Here is a 20,613-nt window from a genome sequence, read left to right as displayed (position 1 = left end):
CTGTCAGCTCTGGGGTGAGAGAGCCCATGCACCTTTTAGTTCACAGGCCAGGGCAGCTATGCACCACAGCTGCCTGGTGCCAGGCAGAGGTGCCCAGTCCAGCTCACAGGGCATACTGGCCAGGCCCAGAGCAGGACCTGGGTGCAGGGGGAAAAGCGAAACACAGCATGCTGGTAGGTGCCCAGACTCATCCTGGGTGGTCTACCAACCCTCCTGACCTTAAACTTGTGGGTCCTGTAAAGGGCAATGTGGAAAGGCTTGGGCAGTGAAACGTGTCCTGTCACACAGGAGAGGAGCATGGTACCAGCCAAGGGCAGCACACAGGGCCTCCTGCTTCTGTGTGCAGCAGGGACTCATTAGCTCAGCGCTGGCTGTGCCTACTTTATTCTCTGGCAGCTTTTGTTCCCTTACAGAAATGTAGTTTCTCTCTCCCTCGCCCTTAGCCCCTTTTAATATTAAGGTCAATAGGTTGACGATTAAGCAGGAAAAGGGCACGAAGAATCAACCAAATTAAATCTTGTGTGCAAACAGGTGGGTGTGAAGTTTCAATCAATGGCTGGTTTTAGCAGGGACCCCTGGGATCACGATTTCCCAGGGGAAAACTGGGCAGCCTCGGGGGGATTTTGGTACAAAAACTCCAGACATGGGAGAATAGAAAAAAGTCTTCTCAAAAACCAATATTGACAAGGTCCCTGTGTTTGCACCCCAGCTTTCCCCGGCAGCACAAAGGGAGATGATTATCCCGGGTCCAGTGGGGAGGGGATGACGGGAGCACAAAGGTAAGCCACAACCCCCTCCGGCTCCCTTGGCCCCAGCTCCTCCACTTAATCCTTCTCTCGTCCAAGCTTTGAAGTCGCCAGAGGTCGAATATGGGATGTAAATCACGTTAGCCGCAGTGTGTGATCACAACGCCGCTGAGAGACAATGCCGTGCTTCCCCCGGTGCCCGGACATCCCGCCGAGCCGCGGCCGGCGCTGGGTTATAAACATCCCCAGGCTGCGGACGAGAGCGGGGATCGAGGGTGGGCTGCGGCAGGGGCACCTACGGCAGGCGGGAGAGATCCTTTTGCTCCTCTGGGAGCGGGACCCACAATGGGCACTGGCGCCCAGCGGCCATGGGGCTGTCGATAGCAGGAGGCGCGTCCCTGGGATTAATTAGCAAGGGCTGCGGCTGCGGAGCAATGTAAAACATGAGCCGTTCGCTGGGCGTTGGTTCCCGGGGCTGTCCCGCAGCGCTGCACATCTTGTAAGCATTAGCATCGCGTAAGGGGAGCCTGCACAGAAGGACCCGGGGTTTATTGGGCTGTAAACTGCGCTGTTCCCGTTAGAGTAACGACAATGCTGGTGAAGAAATATGCCTTTAGCACACGAGGCTTGGGAACCAGGTGTGCCGGAAGGAAACATAGCAGGGTTTCGAGGCTCTGCTGTCACCAGTGGGGTAATAGAGAGAGAAACAAAGCAGGCGTGGGAAGAAGCAGGAAGAGGCACCAAGGAGATGCTACCCTGTCCCCAGGGCTGCTGTGCCTTTCAGCCCTTTGCATTTATCTGCCCCAGACCCTGCCTGCCGGTGCTCAGTTCCCCTGCTCTCTGCTGTGGGGCTGCACACCCTGCCCTCCTCCTGGGAAGTTCAGACCCAGGGTGCAAGAGGTGACAGAGAGACAGCAAGTAACTGCTGGCGCCTTGGCTCTGGTTTGATGCCCTTTCCTCTGCCTTGCTCCAGCACTTCCTCTGCCTCCCACGGTACCTGAGAAGATGTGGCACAGGGGTTTTGCTGCCTGAAACAGAACAAGGGCACTGTCACCCGGAGGAGTAGCCCTGAGCACCAAGAGCTACCTTGTCCTATGGAAAAATCACCTATGTTTAATTTTCCTTTAGCCAAGGAAGCAGCCTCCAAAAAAATAGTGACAGTGGACCCTAACAATTAACCCATTTCCTATTTTCCCCACTACCAAAAATGCATCCATTCCCTGCAGGTAGCAAGTTGGCTGTTTAAAGTCTTTTTTCACCATTTCACACCCAAACCAGGACTGTTTGTCCAAGACCAGCACAGATCTGGATGAAATGCATTTCAGGCATGTCCCCATTAGTCTGGCTCCAAATGCCCCTGATTTCTCCCTGGAGCTGCCACCTGTTTTGGTGACCCTGGCAGATTTTGCCAAGTGGGTGCCTGGTGGGAAACACATGACTTGTCATCCTCCCCACATGGTTACGAGTGATGGAGAGAGTGATGCGTGATGTCAGGGAACTGAACCCCATGGCATCAAACCTCTGCACATACCTGCTAACAGGCACCAGGCAGAAGTACCAACCGAGCTCACCCCTGGCCCCTGGGCTCCCCTCCACTGCCCTGCAGCTGGAGGGATTGCTCCATTGCTGCTCTCTGCTGCAGTGCCCAAACACAGGACCCTGGCAGTCAGAAAATATCTGTTTTCAAAGCCCTTTTCCTTTCTTCTTAACTGGGAGACCAGATGAATTTTTTTTTTTTTTAAACAAAAATATGTTGTTATTGTGGAAAATATCTGCTTTCCACAAAAAATGTCTTGCATTCACTGTACACATTGTGGACCATACCAGAAAACATCTGATGTGCTTCCAAAACCGCCAGGGTATTTCTTTTCTTACTAGAGTGGAAATTTTCTTCAGGAAACAAGTTTTACCTAGTTTGCACCGACACTGGCTGCAACAGAAAGCAAGCAGCCTTGTCCCCATGTCACCCCTCCATCTCCAGGAGGTGGCACTGTGGCATGACCAGGCACCCAAACCTGAAGCACAAACCCTGGCACTGGCCCAAGATTTGGCCCAAGTCCCAATTACCAACACCCACCCAAGCCAGCCCAAAGGGCAACCATAGCTTTTGGGGGCAATATGATACCTGTTTGAGAAACAGAGAGAAAACCATTTTATTTTAGTCCTATCAACAGCTCCCTGGTGCCATGTGAGAGCCAAGGGGAGCATAATGTGCCCACCCTACTGGGCACTTATGGAAGATGCCTTTTTCTGTCCCACCGCATGACCCGCCCCATACTGCAGCACTCCTGTTTGGTCAAAATCATAAGAAAGGTCTGAAATTTAATGTGGAATAGGAATGTTAGACTATTAGACCTGGAAAAGTGACCTGACTTTATCACCATATCTTCTGCCCATATTGCTGGTATTTCACAGTGTGAAGTACCAAGAATGCCCAAGACAAACATGTGTTTAACATTAGTCAGTATGGCTGTACAGCATCAACATGAATTGAAAGTTTATCAAGCAAAGTCACAACTAAACATTGCCATTTCAGTTTTAAAGACATCCATGTCTTTAAAATTCATCTGTGATTAACACAGATCTTAGGATGGTGATTACATAATTGGTTTTCCCATTGTGTCTGTAACACAAGGGAGGATGCACTTGAGGATGACTGTTATGGTCCCTCCAGAACAGCTCCAGCTGGATCTGAGTCTGACAGCTCAGGACCTAAACTCTGACTGCACCCTTACCAGTTGGAGACTATTCCTTAGCTCTGTTTCCCTCAGCAAATCTTCTGGGCACATACCTTGTTCACCAACCACTCCTCACCAAGTGTTTTTAAGTTCAAACCCCTGGCTCTCCTGGCACACTGGAGAGCTGGATGGCTCATTAGGGAAGGGTTGGCTTCTCCAGCGACAAACCCTGGGAAGAAGCTGCAGTGCCATGTGACACAGCCAGCCGGGACACAAACATCTTCTCAATTTCTCTTTTTGTCTTTTTTTCAAACAGATTTCTGAGAAAACATCTGCTGTGCCCCAAGCCTGCACCAGAGCTGAAGATCAAAATAAAGGACTTTTGTCTTTTTATTAAGCATTTTAGCAAACGTGACTATTACATTCATGTTATATTTCCCTGTTTTGTACAAACATGTTTAAGTCAGCACTAAGAGGATTACGTTTATGGCACACCAATCTCTGCTCAAATGGGTTGACTAAAGAAACTCTTGTTAAACAGTATTTTCTCTAATGCCTGTTGCTTTTCTTCCTTGCTTTAGTGCTCAGACATCCATCCAGGCTCCCTAAATCCACCCTCTCCATAAGCTTTCAGATCAAGACTCTTCGCCCCACTGCCCCCCTCCACACTCTTTAATACAGCTGAAGATGAACATTAGCACTTGGTTCAACTGCACTGGAAAGGGAAAGGGCAGATTCATCAAAATCTTTATACCTCCATAGAAAAATGTAGCCTTTTGCCTTTCCTCGAGTGAATGTCTTTTCTAGAGGGTATTCATTAGGGGTTTGGTCTGTTTTTGCAGACAGCTCCACAGATGTTGACATTTTTTTTCTTCGCTGGGTTAAGACAGCTCTATAGGCTTTCAGTCTTCATTTGTTACTTCTTTATTATCCAAGAGGGGTTTTTCTTTTTTTTTTTTTCCTTCTTTTTTTTTGTTTCTTCCCAAGGAGTTGACTCGATTCTCTGAAGAGAGCAGTGGTAGTCAGGCTCATTATTATCTCAGACCCTTTTTCATCGGCCCAGCAGGCCAGCCGGGGACGTGGGGCCATTGTGGCAGAGCAGCAGGTAGCTGTGGCATGGCGGGGTCAGTGCTCCGGCCAGCGCAGCGCCTTTGCGCGCCCGCCTCGTGCTGCTGGCTCCATTTGTCCGGCGGTGGGAAAGGTCAGGAGCTTGCTGCTGCTCTGTACCTGAGTTTTTGTCTCCAGCCACTGCTGGGAGCTTATGTAAATAATTCACTGGAAAGCAATCGTTGGACCTGGGAGGCGGGCAGAGTGAAGGGGTGGAGATGTGCTGGCAGGGATGAGGGTAGTACCAGAGCTACCTGGTCCCTCAAACACACTGCGTCTTGGCCAGACATGGGGACTGGCAAAGGCATCACAATTCCAGTTGGTGCTTCAGGACCTGCCGTAGCAGAAACCAGAGGTAAGGACTCCAGCCTATTCACAGCAGGGCTGATTGTGTCACTGTGGGCCATGCGTTATCTTAGGGAATGTGCTCCTCCAGGGAGTCCTCACGATTCCCACACTTCCTGTGGAAAGCATGGAGCTCCCCAGCCATGCTCCCAGCATGAGCTGTTGTTGGGGACAGGTGGAGGTGACAGGTATCTTTATCCTACCACGCAGGAGAGCTCCAACATTCCACTGGCAGGAATTTGTCTGCAAATTTTCCCCTACTGAAAGGAGGGAGGGGGCTGATATGATCACTTGGTTATGACTGGCGCAGGAAAGCCATGCTCCCAGTCCTTAACCTCTCCTCCACAGTCTGATAATTTAGTGCCTTAGTGGGGCATGTTGCCTCCAGCTGTGGGGCAGAGGGTGGGCATTAAGGATGATGTGATCCCAATTAGCAGTCGCTGTCTAAAAGACACCAGTTGTGGCTGAGAAGGAAGGTGCCTGGCCAGCAGGCATGGCTCCCTCTTGCCCTCGCAGCACTGCAGGACTGATGCTGGGTGCCCATAATGGGTGCCCAAGTGCTTCCTAGCCACCCTTGCCCAGCCAAAGGTGAAGCAGAAGAGGAACAGCCCCCCTGGCCAGCTGTACCCCCATATCCCAGCCTAGTACACTAAGCTCACTGACAGGAGTCCACATGAGAATATTGATGTGGACACCAAAATCCATCATGCTCAGCCCCCACCAGTATGCTAAAAGCTCTTGCCATTTCCTCTTTTATCACAGCTTTAGCAGGAGAGCTCCCATTAGCTTTATACATCATCCCTGGGGAAATAGTGCTGATAGATGTGTGTGTGGAAGGCACCAAACAGAAACAGAGACTATACCACAAGTGGAGACAGATCTACAAAGAATAGAATGAAGATGAAGTTTAAAACTATGGACTTACACACTGGAATGGACATCTGTGAACAGACCTTTGAACCTGCTTGACATGGACAATGTTGTTTCACCCCCATTAGTAATGTTAATGCATGTTAAAACCATTGTACCCCAGTTGTAAATTCATATTTTATTCCCTTATAAGTTTTCCCTCATGAACTCTCCTCCCTGATTGGTTGTTCAGTCCCCTGTTATGATTGGTGAGATTTTGCCGCAGTAAGGCGGTCTCACCACACCCCCCAGATCATCCTATAGGTTAAAAGTTAATGTATTCCCTCTGTTACTCCCTTATTGGTTCTCCCCTTATGTCAATCACATACTCCTCCCAGTTTCTAGACCCTTCCTTCCTTAACCCTATATAAGTCCTGTTCGCCCTTTGTTCTGAGCAGCACCTTCGCGGCTCAGCGCCAGGAAGCGCCCTCACGCCTCCTGTACCATCAATAAACCTGCTGCAGACTGCGAACCCCCTTAGTGCTGTCAGTCCTTTCCCACTCGGGCTGCGGCATGTGTGAGATCAGGCAGGTGGATTTTCTTTTCATCACGTATGCTGGAAGATCTTTCCACTGCTAAAAGCAAGAGGAGACTGAGCCAGCTCAGAGAAGAGTGCTATTGATTCACCCGGAGGGTCATGGCTGGATTTCAGGCCCCTTGCTTTCTGCTGGTGCCTGGATGCTGCCTGGCCCAGCAGATAGAGCAGGATCTGGTCCAGAACAGCACTGACTCAGAAGGACTTTCCTTTGGGCTGGACTCCCCATTTCCCCTTGCATGGACATGGTCCTCTCCCAGTGCAGCATTTCACCCCAGCAAATTCCCAGAACAACCATGGGCTGAAAGTGGCTTTGCTATACCAGAGGAGAGACGGCATCCCTGGCTGTGCCTGCCCTTTCTCACTCCAGTGTGTTTGTGCCAGCTGTTGCTCCCCCCGAGCACACCAAGCTGGTGCTCACACACACCCACCCGCATCAGGGATGTAAAGGAGCCCTGGGCATGGGATCCACAGCAGCTTTTGCATGAACATTGTGAGTGCTGAGGTTTTATAACCCAGAAAATCTGGGCTCTGAAGAGCTCTATCTGGCAGGGTGGGAGGCGTGCCGCCCTGCCCAGAGCCACTTTTATGCCATTGTGCCTTTTCAGCATTGCATTAAAGCAATCAAAGAGGGGGATTTTTAATGGTTCCAGGGGAACAAAGCGGAAACAGTCGGCCCAACTTCATTACAGAATCATCTGAAACGCTTGAGGAACGTTTCCCACTAATTATCATAAATAGCCGAAAAAAATCTTTCCCTCCCAAAGCAGGTTCCAGCTGCCCCTCTATGTTTTCTCACCTCTACTTCCAATAGCCTGACCCTGCCCCCGCACAAAGAGGAGACCCCATCTCTGCTCCCCCCCACACTCAGAGACTCTAAAGAAATACAAACAGGCAGCAGATTAACAGCACTTGTTTGCACCTTAAATAAACAGAGACTTCCGCCTCTCTGGGCTCTCCCACTGCTCAAGGGTGGATGCACTGGCTTGTTTTTCTTGCCCTCACCCTCATGCTCTGCCCAAAACCTGGATAAAAGCCTGGGCAGCCCAAGCTGCCCACAGCACGCAAAGCAGCCAGCCCCCAGTCCTTCCATGCTACTCAAACCACACTAGCAGCCATTGAGACACTGCTCTCAGCACAACTCTGCATGTGTTCGGGACAGGCACATGAGGCAGGCACCCCATGAGGAAGTCATGGCAGCATGGCCACAAGTTGGGACAGGTTCCCATCATAAGCCAGCGGTGAAACTTGTCTGCCAAAAGCCCAGGCTTGCTGCTCACCCAGGTTATTGTGCAAATCCCCTCATGCAGGTGTTCATTGCCCCACTTCCCACCACAATAAAGGGCTCTTTCTCAGAAACCCCTTTCTTGCCCATGGGGTGCCCCAGGAGCAGGAAGGGTAACAGAGGCAGGTGGAAGGAACACACCCACAGCGTGGGGGGCTCCCAGCAGGGCTGACAGGCAGAGGGGTTACAGGCTGGCACTGCAGCATGAGTGACAGAGCTGTGGGAACCACTTCTCACCTGCACAGGGCAGGAAGAGAGCCAGTGGCAGCTCTGAAACTTCCAGGCCGTGCTGGAGACCCCTGATCCCAGCACCACTCTAGGACACACATGCATGGTGTCCTGCCTCTGCTTCTAACTTTGGTCACCTGAGGTGAGCTACAAGGACCTCGGGCAATCACAGCAACCAGGAAGAGATGTACAGTGTCACAAGCAGCCTACCTGTGAGCCAGCTGCAACAGCCAGACCTCGGGAACATGGGCGGCTATATTTTCATTACAAATTAGAAATCAATCATAGCAGGAAATTTCCATGCTGAGAACACCCTTGGCTGTCATTATTTTACAGCACTCAGAGGTGTTCTGGGCACTTAGAAAGACACGGCCCTTTCAGGGTATTATGGGGCAAATTAAAGGCAGCTGTAGGAATGTTGGCCATTTGGTTTCTGGAGCCGGATGGGCACAGGTGGAGGCTGCAAGGCTTTGTGCTGCCTTCAGATACACCACTGCTCTGCAAGGAGGGAACCAGCCCGCTCCAGAGAGAATACCTCAAGCCCAACCCCAGCTTTATTAACAACAAGTAATTAATATGAGAGCGGACGTGCCTTGTGTCTCTGAAGACCTTTTAAGATGTGATTATGTTGTGCTAATCTCACCCCGAAGTACTTCCCTGTTTAGACTGCGCTGGGCCATTAAATATCCAAAAAGCCAGCGGAGAACCCCTCTCATTACCCCGGAAAGTGCTCGGGGTCTGTTCCCCGGCAGCCAGGCCCCACTTTCAAACCCTCTAAATCAAGTATTAAGCCAAGTCCATCTGGACTGCCAGAAAAAAACACTCCCTCTCCCTCATCTGTATCTCATTACCTGTCGTGCCAGCCCCGGCCCCGAAGCCGCTTACTCCATCCCGCCCAGATGTGCTGCCCCACACTCACCTCCTGTATTTCACAGCCGTCAGCAGGACTTCAAGGAATAGCCCAAGGGCCTGTAACACTGCACAGGCTCTTAGCGAAGACATATATCCAGGTCCCTAATGCATAGCTGCAGGCACATACCCTAACACAAAGCCCCTTTTCCCCTTCCCTGGTCTCACGCCAGGCAAGAGAATCGGGCTCAGGGAACTGAGCACTAGGCTTAGGGCTTGCTGGTCAGGAGACTTTTGAGCTGCTTTCCTGTTTTTCCTTGCAAAACACATGTCCAGACTATATATTTTCAGGGATTCTCCCCTTGAGACCCCCCAAAGTCAGGCAGCCCCACAACAGGGGAAGAACATCCAAAGGCAGAACAGGACAGAGCAGGTGCTGGTGGCAAAGGCAAGGAATTGAAGACAGACACCTGCAACTCTCTAGAAACTGGAGTGATTAAATTTGGGAGCAGCTTACCTTGCACAGGGCAAAGTCAACACAGCCTAGAGCCAAAAAGCTACCCAGAAACCCAAATCAGGGAACAACCCCTGTGTTCATTGGCTCAAATTCTGGACTAAAGCTTCCCAGGGAAGGTTTCAGCACTTTCTGCAATGGCAGAAACCACACTTTTGTTGAAGTCTGGCACTTGCCTAGGCCTGGCAGGAGCCCAGGACAGTGGAGGTGAAGGCACACGTCAGCTCTTCAGTGGTGAGGAGCATTAGCCCCTTCCTCCCAAGCTTCCCAAGAGCCGGTGCTTGGCCTGAAGCAGGGGCTCAGCATCAGATGAGGTCATGGTAGAGAAGAATATGGCTGGCCATGCTGAAACATCACTCTACCAGAGGGGTCAGGGCAAGCAGCATTCTCAAGAGGTTTTTGAGGAACATGAGGTTTAAGAGGGGGAAGAAAAGCATATCTGTTGTCTCACTGTGCTGCTGCCGCCTGTGGAGGGAGCCCTGGTCCTACACCAGTCCCCAGTGGCTGGCACTGACTGGGGACCCCACGCTCCAGGAAGCAACAGGAAAACCCCCCAGCAGGTCATGGCAAGAAAAACGGGATGAAAATAATCTTCTTGTCAGCCCGGAGGTGCAGGAGGGGCTTTAATATCAAGGAAGAGGAAAAAGAACAGAAGAGGGGAAGAGGTCTGTGTATGATGGGCGTACAGGCACTGACACATCCCATAACGTGGCACGGGGAAGAAGACACGGCACGGGGCAGGAAGCCTTGGCATGTCCTTCCCCGAGGACTGCAGGTACCTTCCAGGGTTGGCGAGGAGATTTGGGCTGGGGCTTCTGACCCTGCGAGCAAGAGTGGCTGTGTCCGCGGTGCGGCGGATCCTGGCCGGTGTGTGCAGGGGCTCCGGGATTTCGGTGGCCGCAGGAAGGCAGTGTCGTGATGCCATCTAGTGTCGCTTGACAGAAGGACCGTCAGGTAGGGACACCGCATATTGGCTTCCAGGTTCCGAGCATCGCCGGCGGTCAGCTGGAAGGCATCCCAAAACGGCCTGGTTACTGGGACCCCCACCCTGGAAACGGCCTGACTTCTAGGACCTCACCCTGGGGACGGTCTGGGTTCCGGGACCCCCACCCTGGGGACGGTCTGGATACCTGGTCCCCAGCCCCAGGGATATGCGCACCCTGCAGCCAGCACGGCTGCAGATCCCAAAGGAGGACAACGAGCACAGCCAAGGTCACACAGGGGCAGCGAAGCTCAAAGTGGTACCTGGGCTGGCTCGGGGGTCCCCGGATCACCCAGGAACTGAAGGCTCAGCAGCCTCACAGGAGGCCCGGGGCAGTGTCGGGTGTCCTGGTGAAGGAGGTGGGCAAGCATCCCCCACAGCGGCATGCAGGCTGCCTGCAGCGCCAGCGCGGCCAGCCCCAGGGCCAGGGACAGTCGGCACTGCCGTGGACTGGCTCGCAGGGACCAGCCCCAGGCACGATGACCGCTGGGGGCCAGGGGAGGGGAGGCCGGGCAGGGGCTCGTGTGGTCTGGCTGCAGGGGGATGGGAGGTGCTGGGAGAAGGACAGTGCCTGCCGGGGCAGCAGCATGCTGGGGGGCACTGGGGGTGGGCCTGGTGCCAGCTGGGGATGAGTCCCATGTGGTGGTGTGGTCCTGCTCCCTGCCTGGTGCAGGAGCATGGTGGGATGGGGAGTGTGAGGCCAGTGGGACCGTGCCCTGCGCAGCAGTCCTAGGGGATGGCCAGAGTTCCATGGAGGGGGCTGAGGTAAGGGAGGTTATGGGTGTTCCCTGTGGGATGGTGGCTGGGCTCTCCCTGGGCACTGAAAGAGCATCAGGCACTTGTCTGGTGGTGGTTGCCAGTGGTCTGGTGGGCATCAGAACAGGAAGCACATGTCTGGTGGTGGCTGCCGGTGGGTTGGTTGGCACCTGTGTGGTGGCAGAAGCTAGAGTGGATGGCACAGGTTCTGGGTGGGTGGCCCCAGGAGACTGTAGACTTATGATGGTTGACATTGGCACAGCTGGTGATGGGCTGGTGATGAAAGCCTTGAGCATCACAGTTGATGATGATGGTGTGGCAATGGAGGCTGTTGGCAGCACAGTTGGTGGTGTGTTGATGAAGGTCTCTGGCAGCGCAGCTGGTAATGGGGTGGTGATGGAGGCCTTTGGCACCATGGTTGTTGACGGTGTAGTGATGAAGGATTTGGCCACATTGGTTGTTGATGGGCTGTTGCTGAAGGCCTTCTGCAGCACAGCGGATGGTGGGGTGGTGACAAAGGCCTTAGATGGCACGGTAGGCAATGGAGTGGTGAAGGTGTCCTCCTTTGGCACAGTTGGCAACATGGCAGAGGTGCCCACAGGTGACAGAACAGTTGTCAGTGTCCTGATGGGAAAGGCTGCCAATGACAGCAAGGTTGGCGTTGCTGTGGACAAACCTCCAAGTGATGGCAAAGTTGACATCCTTTGTGATGATGTGGAGTTAAATGGCAGAGAGGGGGTAAAAGAAGCTGAAAGAGGCAGAGTAGCTGGGCAGATTAAGTGGTCATCCCTCAGCAATGTTACTGCTTGCCCTGCCAGGTGGGGTGGGCTCTTGCATGAGACTTGGGTGGACAATTTGACCTTCTCACTGTTACCCAGGATCCAGCTGTGCAGGGAGCAGAGGTTGCAGTCACATCTCCATGGATTACCACTCAGATACACTGAGCTGAGCTTCTTCAGGGGGTCCAGGAGCCCTCGGGGAACCCTCTCCAGCTGGTTCTTTCGAAGGTTGAGGGTTTTCAGATATGGGAGAGAAGCAAAGACCTCTTCATCCAGAGCAGAGAGCTGATTTGTGTCCAGCTGGAGATCCAGGAGCTTACTGAGCCCAATGAAAGCTCCCCTTGGCAGGGCTAACAGCTGGTTGTGGGACAAGACGAGTTTTCCAAGGGATGTAAGGTTGACAAAGATGCCACCTGGAAGTGTGGCCAAACTGTTCCTGCCCAGGTCCAGCTCCTGTAAGTGTGGCATGGTGTCAAAAAGGCAGCAGGAGAGCTCCATGATATGGTTTGAACCCAGAGTCAGCAGCTTCAATTTGTTTAAACCAAAAAAGCCCTGAGGTGGGAGAACCCTGATAAGATTGTTGTCCAAGAGGAGTTTCTCCAGGTGAGGCAGGCTTCTGAGGAACATGGATGGCAGCACCCTGAGCCTGTTGCTCTGGAGGCTGAGCTCCAGCAGCTCCAGCTGACTGTCCAACAGTCCCTCTGGGAGGTCTTGCAACTCATTCTCATACAGCCAGAGGACTTGCAGCCGGGTAAGTTTGCTAAAGGCATTCACAGGAAGAGTTGTGATCCTGTTCCTAGACAGGTCCAAAAAGGTTAAATTGACGAGAGAATCAAAAATGCCTTCTGGAAGAGAAGGGATTGCATTGATGTGCAGGGAGAGTTCTCCCAAATTTTCCAGCCCATCAAACAGGCCTTTGGGGATGTATCTGAGTTGGCTGTCTCTCAACTCCAGCCTCTTTAAGCTTGGGAGGTTTTGGAAAGTGCCCACAGATAGCGCTTCTAACGAGGCACCAGAGATATCCAAGTCCCTCAGCTTGTCCAGATTATCAAAGGCTCCAGGTTCAACTGTCTTGATCTTGTTGCCAATAAACAAAATATTTATCAGGTTGGGCATGTACCTGAAGGCACCTTCCCTTATAGCAGTGATGCTGGTTTGCACAAAGATCATTTCAGAAATGAAGGGCTTTGCAACCTTTGGGATCTCTTTGACATCATTTTTTGTCCCTCTGTAGACCTGCTGATAGTCTTTGGGAATTTCATATGGATTTTCACCCAGGATCTGATCTTGGCATTTATGGTGATGGAAGGAGAGGAAGAAAAGGAAAAGGAAATGCTGGTACATTGTCCTAAAAAAAAAAAAAAAAAGGTTTAAAAAAATTCAGTTATGAACAACAGAGAACCTCTGTCCACAGTCACGAATTCAGGACTCTTCTACTCACATCTCATAACTCATTCAATAAGAAAGAGAAATACCATACAAGCAAACACACACTGCATTTAGATGAGTTCACTGCTGTGGGTACAGAGGGATGGAGAGGGAGAGCGAGCCAGCTCATGGCTTGGCACTGGGAGATGCTCCAGGGGAATAAGGGCTGGACAGGGTCTTCTCTGCCCTCCTTTTCCCATGTTTCAGCTGTAGGCTCAGTGTCTGCCTGGGCTTAGAAGGCAAAGTGCTGCTGCCCGTTAATGCTGCCCCAGTGGGTCCAGTTAGTCATGTAATAAATTAGTAGTAGTAGTTTAAATTTACTCATCAAATTAGTAGTAGTAGTTTACTCATTCAATTGTATTGCATGTTATATTCTTATATACATATATATGTTATTATAATTAATATTCTGTTAAGGTTGGGAGACTGTAAATTGCAGAATGGTTCATTAATCTGTCAGCATTGTAAACTGATAGTCATGCAGCTTGCAGTTCTTAAGCTGGAAAGACAACTTATTGTGCCTTACTGAAATAAGTATTTTGTATCTTATTTTTATAAAAAGGTTATTCTCTCATAGCAAGCATAAAGTAACGAAGGGAAGGACAAGGATCGAAGAGTCAAGAACGAGAATGATACAGAGTATCCAAGATGGACATCAGGAGATACCTACACACTAAGCTACACACTGGACCTCAAGGACTAAGGACTAATTAAAACTATGGAAAGGAAAGCACCTGGCAACTGAAACGGGCCTGCAGGGAAGCTTACTGCGCTTGCGTGCTGTGAGTGGAGCAGGGGCCTCCCTGGCCGCCCAGCGCGCTGTTTTGCTTATTTGCATTTTACATAAATCTTCAATAAATTTTATTACTATATTTCAGCCTAATTTCATTTACTTATAACAGTCAACAGGGCAACAGCCCATTCATGCCACAACAGGAGCAGTCAGCCCTGCACTTGCTAATGAGGGATCAACAAGGGTCCCAGGAGCCAGCAAAGACCAGAGGGTCTTGTGTACTCAGAATTTCCACACTATGCTAGGTGGGCTTGCTATTTCCTTGCTGCTTCTCTCAGTTCGGGGGGATCATTTAAAGCATGGCTCCTAACCATCTCCTTTTCAGGCTTCTTGGTAATTGCACCATATTTTGGCCTTGGTTATGCAGCTCTGTCAGACAGAAATGGTTAACTTGTGAGCAGCCACCAAGCTTTAGACCAAGGCTTCTTAAAACACCATGAAATGTCCATGGATGAACTCTTTAATACCTAACATTTATGGCTCTGGCCTTGCAGTTAGAAAGTGAAGTGACTGATGCACACTCACTAGTAGAGCCTACCACTTCCACAGAAACATTTGGAAACCTGTAGCTAACACATTAGCTGGGGTTTAACGACAGTGAGCATTGCACTGGGATTTCCAGCTTTTGATTCACAGCTCTGGGTGGGAGCAGGGAAAAGAGCTTCTTGGTGTCTGTCAAAGCTGACATCCAGAACACTTACGTTGGGAGGGTACAATAGCTATGAGAAGTTATTTTTTTAAAATGTTGAGAGGTCAGCAAATACAGGAGGCTAAAAACCACTGGGTTTGAAGAGAAACTGATGGGAGGTGGTGACATTGGTTGTGCAGGCTGCCCTCCAGGGTTGCCAGGGCAGAAGCCACTGCTAGTCCCTGCCCTCAGGGAGACTCAGGTGGAGGTCTGCAGATGTAAAACTGTCTGCTTCACTTCAGCTGCAGGAGTAGCACAGTGGGTGAAATGTGTAGGGTGAAACAGCTGGGTGCACGGGGATGAAAACAGACAGTTCTGAACTGTAAAGCTCTTTCAAAACCCTCAGTGTGATCCCTTGTTTGTCCCAACCCCCAGCAGTGCAAGGTCATGAAGGGGCATCCCCACCCAGCTCATGGCACTGCAACCTCTCCTGCTTCTTGCTGCAAGGAAATAATCAACAGCCTCCCATAGGGCCCCTCCCAGCACATTTTAAAGAGCAAAAAAAGCTTATGCTTCACTTACTTGGCCAAGCGCTCACAGACAAGTCCAGGCTGCAGGAACAAACCGTGCCATGTATGGAGTGAGGACACCGAATGGGGTCCCATCACCTGGCCAGCTCTTTATCCGCAGCCCAGGCCCAGGGCCTGGTTTCACGTGAGGTCAGGGCACAGGTCTGTGTGGGGAGATAAGGGACGTCAGGGGAGGCGGTAGCGGAGCTGTGCCCCAGTGTGGGAGGCCATAGCAGAAACCCCTCGGAGAGGACTCAGTCACGTACTCCCCAGGCGTTATCTCCTGGTGCCGCTTGACGGGTCACATCCAAGCAAACCTGAAGATTTCCACGCCAACTTGTTTTGCAGCCAACGGTCTCTGCAGTCCCATATCTCCAGCAGCGTAACCCCCAGTTTCATAGGTACCACCCCCACCGACACAACAGTAAGCTGTTTCCTTCCTCAGCATTCAGCTTATGTAGCTAAAGGTGCAGTTCTGAAGCCATTTGTTTAAGCTCATAACAGTGATAACATCTGTGGCTGGACAGATATGCCGACGCCCACGGTCTGTGCTCAGCCCCACAGCTCCACACCAGAGGGCTAGGGCGGCATGTCCTGTCCTGCACCCTAACACAGGCAAAAGACCCTCCTGCAGGGACACCCAGGGCTGCTGGCTAGTGCAGGGCATCCTGTGGGAAGAAACAATCTTTTTGATGCAAAGACTTGAACTGACAGGATATCCATCAATTCCCAACAGGTAATTGCACTGATTGCATATAAACATGTTTTCTTTAGCTTTCACCTGCATTTAATAAGGCTCAGCTTGTGCTTGCTGGACTTCATTGCACCTTTCTTGGCAAATTCAAAAACAAACCACTGCACATTTTCAACAGCTTCACTCCTTTCCAACATCAGTGCCGTATGTATCCCAGTACCCACTTGGTGCCAGGCTGTTCCAGAAGCTGCAGAGTAGCAGGAGCTGAAGCGCATAAGGGGACAGAGCTCACAGCAGGATTGCCAACAGCCACCCCAGGCCACAGTGTGGCAGCTGTGCCAGGGTTTGGGGAACTGCATCCAGCTGCAGCACCCTTGGTCCAAGCTTGGAGGTGGCCATCTCCTGGGAGATGTCTGAATCACAGTGGCAGTCCCCCATTTGGGAGAGACAGCAGGATGACTGTGCAGAATTGTGTCTGGGAAGCAGTGTTGCCCATCTGCATTGCTCCCAGGAGCATGGGGCTGGCAGTCATAGAACCATGTAGGTTGGAAAAGACCTCTAAGATCACCAACTGTTAGCCCAGCACTGACAAGTCCACCACTAAAACATGTCCCTACATGCCACATACACACATTTCTTTAATCAAGAGGCTAAAGCAAGGCTGGAATCACAGCCCACTGCCAGGGCAGGTGGGGCCAACGTGGCACAGAGATCCTGCCCATCCCAGGTGGGCAGCAGCAGAGGCTCCAAGGACACACAGTCCAGCAGTGGAACCAGCGCAGCTCCAGCCAAGGCCCCCTGTACCCTCGCCGCTGGGGCGGGGCCGGGCCGGGAGGGGCGCTCCGAGGAGGGCGGCAGGGCTCAGGAAGGAATCCCCCGGCGCTGCCCGGCCCGCGGAGCCCTGTCCCTGTCGCCGCGAGATGGAGCCGCAGCACCGCTCCACCCACACGCACAGACACACATGCACTTACACCCCCGTGTGTGCACCCACGCCCGCTCGTCCCGCGGGAGCACCCACCTTACCTGGCATCCCCTACGTGGGCAGCACTGCTGGGACTTTGTGCCTCCTCTCCACGGGTCACAGAATCAGCATCACAGGATAGCTGAGGAAGGGGCCACTGAAAGTCATCTAATCCAACCTCTGCTGCTGAAGTTCTGTGGGGTTCATTACTCAAGGCTTTGTTCAGGTGGCTTTTGAGTATCTTCAGAGAAGGAGACTCTACAGCCTTGCTGGGCAACCTCTTCCAGTCACCCTCACAGTAAAGTTCTTCCTCTTCAGGTGGAATTTCCTGCATTCCAGCTCCAGGCTGCAGGGTTGTGGACCAAGGCCTGGCAGGGTATGGGGGGAACCAGCCGGTGGACACCTGGGCTGGAGCTCACCCTGTAGCCAGGCAGCCCATGTCCCTTGCTGGGTAGTCAGTAGCACTCACCCATGTGTCCCTTGGACACCCCAAAAGCATGCCCTGAGAGTTATTGCCAGGCTGCAGCTGGGTCTCTGCAGTGCCAAGGGAAGCAGGGCAGGAGGTGGGGCTGGTGGGCTGCAGTACTGTGAGCATGCCAAAGAGCCACCTACTCACCACCACGCACCTGCAGCCACACCACACCGTGCACAGCCCCAGACTACACCCAACAGATCACATTAACCTTCACCACCTCTCCCAGATACACAGGCAGATGTGGGGGAACAGAACCATTCCTCTCTCTGCCATGGGAACTGGTTGCACAGAAATGATATATACATTTTAATTATATTTGAAATATACAGGAAACACATAGCTTGGAGAATAAGTACCACCAGGCCAGCTGCTGTGGAGAGCTCAGTGATGGCTGGTGACCAAGGCAGCAGTAGCAGAGCAAAAGTGGGTGCTGTTTCCCAGGCTGGCTCAGAGGTTTCCAGTGCAGAAGCTGGCACCTGCCCAAGCTCTAGGGCATGGCAGGGAGACCTGGCGATGTGGCCTCATTCCCGTTCTGTGCCGTGACAAGGACACTGACCTGCAGTGTGCCACAGTGGGAGTGCAGCACCCAGGCACCCTGGTACGCGGGCCTCAACCCCTGCACTTGCTCGGGAGGAGGAGGAAGGTGAAGGCTGAGCTGCTGGCAGCTTGTGGCATTACAAACCATGCTTACAGTGCCCTCGGGGTTGCTGTAGGTGCACTGTCCTGGAGCATCCCTGTTCCAGCCTTTCTCTGCGGGGCCACCAGGTCCTCCCAGGCACTCCAGCTGCCCCCGGGGGACCTCCAGCAGGGACTGTCCCTGGAGAGCAGCTGGACTGGCACAGAAGGCTTGCCCATGGATGAGGGGCTCAGCAAAGCCCTGGAGCCAGCGCAGGAGATAGGCAAGGTGGCAGTCACAGTTCCAGGGATTGTAAGACAGCCCCACACGCACCAGCTCATCATTGGCATCGAAGAGCCCCAGGGGCAGGTGGGCCAGGTGATTGTGGTCCAGTGCCAGGGCAGTGAGGAGCGGCAGCCCAGCCAGGAGCCCTGCTGGCAGGCTGGAGAGGTTGTTGTGGCTCAGCTGTAGTGCTGTCAGTGCTGCCAGTCCCTGGAAAACATCAGTGGGCAGGTGGCCCATGGCATTGTGTGAGAGCACCAGGGTCTGCAGCAGCGACAGGTTCGAGAAGAGCTCCTGGGGCAGTGTCTCCAGCTGATTGCGAGCCAGTGAGAGGTGGAGGAGGCCGGGTGTGCCAGTGAAGAGGGTGGCAGGCAGGGTGGCCAGGCGGTTGCCCTCCAGGCTGAGGACAGTGAGGTTGAGGAGACCAGTGAAGATGTCGGGGGCCAGGCTGCCCAGGGCATTGTGCTGCAGCTGCAGCCGCCGCAGCCCCCCCAGCCCGGTGAAGATGCCAGGTGGCAGCTCCTCCAGCTGGTTACCATCCAGATGGAGCTCAGTCAGCTGGCCAAGTGCCCTGAAAGCGCTGGGGGACACCCGCACCAGGAGGTTGTCACTGAGTTTGAGGAGGCGGAGTGCGATGAGTGGGGCCAGCAGCTCCTCTGGCAGCTCAACCAGGACATTCTGCGAGAGATCCAGGGCCTGGAGCCGCCGGAGTGGGTGGAAGATGCCAGGGGGCAATGCCACAATCCTATTCCCTGGTAAGCGCAGGTCCTGCAGGTGGCATGCAGCAGTGAAGAGCCCTGGCTGCAAGGAGCTGATGGCATTGGCACCCAGGGAGAGCTTGCTGAGGCTGGTCAACCCCATCAGCACCCCAAGGCTGACTGCTGGCAAGGGGTTTCCTGACACCTCCAGCTCCATGAGGCTGGGCAGCCCCTGAAAGACGCCAGCTTCCAGCTCCTGGATGTTGTTGTTGAGGAAGACCAGCTTGGTGAGTGTGGTACTGGTGCCCAGGGCCCCCCTGCGGACGCTGCTCAGGGCTGTCTCCACAAAGAAGAGCTGTGTGGCACTGCCTGGTAGGCCCGCCGGGATCTCCCGCATCCTCTCGTCTGAGCAGAAGACTTTGGAAGTGTCGTAGCACTGGCAGGTATGGGGACAGGATGGGGACAGCCCCCTCACCAGCAGGGACCCCAGCTCCAGCAGCACGCAGATCACCAGCCTGCACTGGAGAAGGAGCCAAGCCTCACCCCCTGCCTCGAGAAGGCAGAAATCTGCACCCACAGGCAGGAATGGGGAGTGCTTCCCTCCCAGATCTCTCCTCAGGGTTTCTACCCTCTGTCTCAGCCTGCCCTACTACAGCCAGAGTCGTACCACCCTCACCAAAGATCCCCACATCCTGCAGAGCAATGACTGAGGTGAGATCCATGTGTGTCTGTGGGAGGAAACAGTCTTGGTGGAACCTGTAACCTCATGAGATGTCTCCAAGGGCACAAAGCCAGGCTCTGGGGCAGGGGAGCATGTGCTACACACAGTGAGTGATGGGGACGAAGCTGCAGGGCTGCTCTGCGCTCAGGGGCAACAGGAGTGGGCTCCACCAGTTGTATTTCCAATTGCCTGTCATGTACTTCTTTTGCCACAAGCAACCAGAGCAGGATCAAACATGCCCAAGGGATATTCAGCCTGACTAATTGCCTGTTCCCAGCCCATGGGAGGCACTTTTTGAGGCAGTAACCTCCAGACCTCTGCCAGTCCTTCCTTACTTGGGATACCTGCCAGTGCTGCCTCATGATGGGGGATGTTGCCCACCCCACAGTAATGCCCACCTGCAGACACCCCTCATCCGTGGGGCTATCCTGGACTTACACCGACACTTGAGAGCAGAGCTGGGCTTGGCGTTTCCTTTCCACCACCTCACTTGTTTTCACCAGAGCCAACAGTGGCTCCCACCCATCCCAGGCCCCCCAGACTACCCAAGCACTGTAGCCCCCACCACTTACCGAATGTGGCATCGTGGAGATGGTCACCAAACCTGTGGTAGGTTTGCAGGGATGCCGCTAGCTGAGATGGAACAGTGTTTTCTGGGGTGGATGGAAAGCCAGCCGACAAGCTGTTCCTGCTGGGGCGGAGCTGCCCCTCACTGCTTATCGGCAACAACAACCCGTGTCCTTGGAACACTTTGAAAAATAACCCAGTCCCAGAGGACTGGAGGTGAGGCCAGAGGCAGCCACCCATGAGCATCCTGGCAAGGAAGTGGGGTCTTGGCCCTGGACATCCACTCGCCCAGGGATAGTGGCAGGGGGGCACCAGTTCCACACTGAGGTCAGCAAGCTTGCTTCCAGAAACCCCCTAGGAGAGCCCCGGGGCTTTATTAAATCTCACTAGGAAATTATGCTAGAAGCATCTGTGCCACAAGAAAGGGGACGCAGCACAGCTTAGCAAGGCAAATGAAGGTTGAATTTG

The 20,613-nt window shown here is 53.1% G+C and overlaps 1 protein-coding gene and 1 long non-coding RNA gene across 8 annotated transcripts; one reads left to right on the top strand and one right to left on the bottom strand.

The window, feature by feature from the left end:
* Nucleotides 1-3,802: 3,802 nt before the first annotated feature.
* On the bottom strand, nt 3,803-20,281 carry LOC126636286 (carboxypeptidase N subunit 2-like). Of its 6 annotated transcripts, none has more exons than XM_050308308.1 (4): nt 16,849-17,748; nt 15,145-15,799; nt 11,105-13,061; nt 3,803-10,201 (listed from the first exon to the last, which is right to left on the bottom strand). In XM_050308308.1, the coding sequence occupies exons 2-4, from the start codon at nt 15,225-15,227 to the stop codon at nt 9,758-9,760; spliced, it is 2,484 nt and encodes an 827-aa protein (XP_050164265.1). In that variant the 5' UTR covers nt 15,228-15,799; nt 16,849-17,748; the 3' UTR covers nt 3,803-9,757. The 6 variants fall into 6 exon arrangements, with proteins under 6 accessions (XP_050164265.1, XP_050164263.1, XP_050164264.1 ...); XM_050308306.1 differs by adding an exon at nt 20,151-20,191 and having other exon boundaries at nt 10,072-13,061; nt 15,145-15,295; nt 16,849-16,928; XM_050308307.1 differs by lacking the exon at nt 16,849-17,748 and adding an exon at nt 20,151-20,272 and having other exon boundaries at nt 10,072-13,061; nt 15,145-15,295.
* On the top strand, nt 12,375-14,013 carry LOC126636289 (uncharacterized). Of its 2 annotated transcripts, XR_007627947.1 has the most exons (3): nt 12,375-12,464; nt 12,948-13,051; nt 13,704-14,013. It is a non-coding gene; the product is annotated as an uncharacterized LOC126636289 (long non-coding RNA). The 2 variants fall into 2 exon arrangements; XR_007627946.1 differs by lacking the exon at nt 12,948-13,051 and having other exon boundaries at nt 12,384-12,464.
* Nucleotides 20,282-20,613: the final 332 nt, after the last annotated feature.

The sequence above is a fragment of the Myiozetetes cayanensis genome, unplaced genomic scaffold (assembly GCF_022539395.1).
Source record: "Myiozetetes cayanensis isolate MyiCay16 unplaced genomic scaffold, myiCay2020 scf13, whole genome shotgun sequence".
NCBI lineage: Eukaryota > Metazoa > Chordata > Aves > Passeriformes > Tyrannidae > Myiozetetes > Myiozetetes cayanensis.
Note: the sequence above shows the minus strand (reverse complement) of the source record. Positions and strands in the feature narration are given on the sequence as shown.